The sequence below is a fragment of the Vitis riparia genome, chromosome 11 (assembly GCF_004353265.1).
Source record: "Vitis riparia cultivar Riparia Gloire de Montpellier isolate 1030 chromosome 11, EGFV_Vit.rip_1.0, whole genome shotgun sequence".
NCBI lineage: Eukaryota > Viridiplantae > Streptophyta > Magnoliopsida > Vitales > Vitaceae > Vitis > Vitis riparia.
Window position 1 is genome coordinate 2,436,141 of NC_048441.1, and position 3,682 is coordinate 2,439,822.

The 3,682-nt window shown below is 31.7% G+C and overlaps 1 protein-coding gene across 1 annotated transcript; it reads right to left on the reverse strand.

The window, feature by feature from the left end:
* Positions 1 to 2,025: 2,025 nt before the first annotated feature.
* Positions 2,026 to 2,943, reverse strand: LOC117925361 (probable disease resistance protein At5g43730). The gene has a single exon (XM_034844361.1). It carries the CDS (start codon positions 2,941 to 2,943, stop codon positions 2,026 to 2,028), a length of 918 nt encoding a protein of 305 aa, XP_034700252.1.
* Between the last annotated feature and the right edge of the window lie 739 nt (positions 2,944 to 3,682).

The window sequence follows — 3,682 nt, forward strand, 5'->3', positions numbered from 1 at the left end:
ACATACTTACATGGATATATAAATTAAGAGTGATATGAACCGTACAAGGGTATTATATTAAGCGTAAAATGGAAATATACTAAATGTACAAGGGTGTACAAAACTATCCTTTATGAAATATTTCAATTGAACAACTTTATTTTCCTTGTCACTCAAGGATTGCACACCTATGTCATAGACTTTATTTAACTCCTACATGAAAATTCCAATATTTTCCTCAATAATAATATTTGGGGAAAAAAATTTGACCCTAAGTCATTCACCATTTTCTCAACCAAACAATTGAAAACATGGTTAACACACCTACATGAATACAAAACTTAAGAGAGATCTAAAATTTATGCTATTGTACAAATGTATTACACTAACTATATAAGAGAAATGTGCCGAGTGTACAAGGTGTACAAGACTCCTAATAGGTTTTGGATGATTTTTAAACAACTTGAACTTAACATTAAGATGGTTATTGATAGTTAGTTAGTTAGTTTGTTTTTTTTTAACCAAACTATGTCATTAAGACCTTTCCAACAAAAATTAACACATAGGAAATAAAATTAAAATCAATCATGTTTGAATTGTTCATTATAAGTAAACTAAATGAAAAATATATATTTTTACTATTTTGCCTTTATAAACATAATTTTATTGTTATCAATAGATATTAAAAAATCATATTTAAATGGAATTAACAAAAAAATATTTTTGCAACATTTTTATTTTTTAAAATCATTAATTTAAATTGTGAAATTAGTTTTAAAATAAAAAATATTTGTTATAATTATAGTTTTGAAGATTTCATGATTTTTATCTTATTACTTTTAAAAAAATTGCTTTAATAAAAATATTTATTTGAATATTTTTAAATATTTAAATCTTTATTTAAAAATATTTGGGATTAGTGTGGGGAGCAATTAGATAATTTTGGAATCAAGAAATTTTTAATATAATGAAAACTTTAATTTTGTCATTTACCCTATATAGTTTTAAAATTATTGGAATATTGGTGAATTAGTCTTAGAAATATTGTTTTCTTGATTAATATATATATATATATATATATATATATATATATATATATATAGCATGTGAGTGTTTAATTATTTCCAAAATAATACGGGAAATAATAAAAACTTTGTGTCCAATTTGCAAGTTAGAAAAAAAAAGAATAATAATATTTTATGAGGTATATACAAATTATTTAATATATATAAGAAATAATGTACAACATATTTATTATTTTGTAAGTAAGAAACAAAAAAAAAATATTTGCTAAGACATTTAAAAAAATATTTATTATATATTCTATAAATTTAAAATAAAGAATAATATTTATTATATATTCTATAAGTCGTTTCATGAATCAATTTCTTACACACAGAGCAGGTGTCAAACACACTAGTCTCGGGAGAGGAAAAAATGCTGCTCCTTATTCATTTGGAATTCCTTTCTGCCGTGAAATTCTAAAAAGCGAGCGACTCTGCATATGCAGTTGTTCCAAGGATGGGCATTGAAGACTTGCAAATCCAGAATAGAAGCCTGTGAGCAGTGGAAGATTTTGTAGCGATAAATTCTTCAATTGCGGTCAGATGGTGCTCTTCTCCATTGATTGGTGTGTTTTTCAGCAATCTCCTTCATTCTTGACAGGATATTGCTTGTTGCTTCTCCCTTGTCTTCTCCAATTATTACCTCCAAACCACTACAATCCTTGACTCGTAACTCTTCAAGCTGTAGAAGATATCGAAGAGATTTTTTAATTTCTTACATACAATCACTATTAAAATGTTAAGATTGTTGAAACTCATCTAACTCCATAAGTCTTATGCATTTGTCGAATTTTACTTAGTATGGATCAAATCCAACAGCCCTTGCTTCTTCCACTCTATCGGCATTTTGAAAGAACCCTTGGCGTCTCCCATACTTCACAAAGTCTTCCATGTTGATATATATTGGTGTCCTCTGGAAACAGGCAACAATTCAAAAAGCACCGCTTGGTGTCTTCATGTTTCAAGTACTCATAGCTTAACTTTATATACCTAAAAATCTTGCGATCATATCATCTTTTGTAGGACTGGACATTTCTAGTTGTCGAGCAGCTTCTTTCGATTTGCAAGCTTGAAGGTCCCTGCCACTAGGAACTCCTATTTTTGTTAACTCTATTCTCCCCCAGAGATCATCCAAGAATATGAGGATCCTCCCTCTCATTATCCTTTCCTTCAAATGGCCTGCCCTTCCGGCCTCACTCTCATCGTCTAGCTTCACTGCCAACATATCTGCAATTTGACCTTGAATCATCTTCAGGTTGATGTTTTGCGAAACAACAGCCTTGACCACGTGATCAAACAGTCCATCTCTACGGGCCTGCACGCTTACTTGTTCCACCATGGTTGTTTTGCCCACACCCGCCATTCCATAGACTCCGATGATATTAACTTTATCGTCCCTTAGCGCCCGCATGACCTCATTCATTGCCTGTTGCGTTGATTCGAAGGCCTCAAAATCTCCGGTGGAGATCATGGACTCAATCTCCAAGGGCTTCCTAACTTGGAGAGAGACCCTTTCAAATTTTCCTTGATCTTGAAGCTCACCAATGGTGACCTTATCTTTCACTGCTCTCTTGCTTAGCCTGTACCGTGATATCCAATCAGGAAAACACCCCCACAAGCATCTCTTGTTCAATTTAAAATCATCGTTCACTCTCTCTACCTCCGCTATAGCTGCATCAGCCCTTTCTAGCCATGTACGAACGTCAGCTTTAATTTCCTCACCATTCACTTCAGCTGCCCGCACAGATTCTCGGTTATCTTTCCTTAAGGCCTCTAGTGTTTCTACTTCAGCATTGAGATTCTCCACATTCTTCTTATAGTGGACCAGATAGCCTATCTGATTACTAACCGGCTCCCACAGCTTGTCTCCAACCTCCAAAATGAAAATCACGATCTCCATAACTATATAGTTTTTCTGGTAAGATATTAACACAATATCAAGTGGATTATATATGAAAAAAGAAGATTAGTGATGTTTCTTCAGGTCACGCATAGACAAAATATAGTGAATTAGGAGAGCAACCTGATGAGAAGTCAGTTAATTTGGAGCTTCAGTTGTTACAGACAGACAGCAAAGAAGCTTAAAGCCTCATAGTATCTGGTTTAATAAATTTGGTATCTTTGAGGAAGAAGAATCGACAGTGGAGTAGTAAAGAGGAGACAGATAAGCATATTTTCAAAATGAAGTTGGTGGAGGAATAAAGCAAAAACAAAGTTGGTTCAAGCATTTGATTCTTTTAGTCGTACTATATCTTGCAGTCTGGCACGTTAGAATGAGCTGTAAGGGCATTGTGCTTTGCTGTCTTTTTCCCTACAATTCTGTTTTAATCAGATTCTAGTTTCTTTGGTTTAGATAACTTTAAATGTCAAATGATCTAACGATATGACTGAAAATTTTAAAAAACTTTCCTTTCAATCTCTTTCTATTAATTTCACTTGATTAATGAATTACGAATATTTATATATAAATAACGTTTAAGGAGATAAACCTCATCACTTCTACATTAATTCAAACCCGATATCCTTCTCTAATTTAAAATTATAATAATTATCTTTTATTATAAATTAAACTAATTTATGATAAATACTAATATTTAAATTACGATAAAACATTAATTTTCACTAAGGTTATGTTTGAT

Coding starts and splice junctions, on each gene's coding strand:
- LOC117925361 (XM_034844361.1), bottom strand. CDS start 2,943: ATGGAGATCGTGATTTTCATTTTGGAGGTTGGAGACAAGCTGTGGGAG.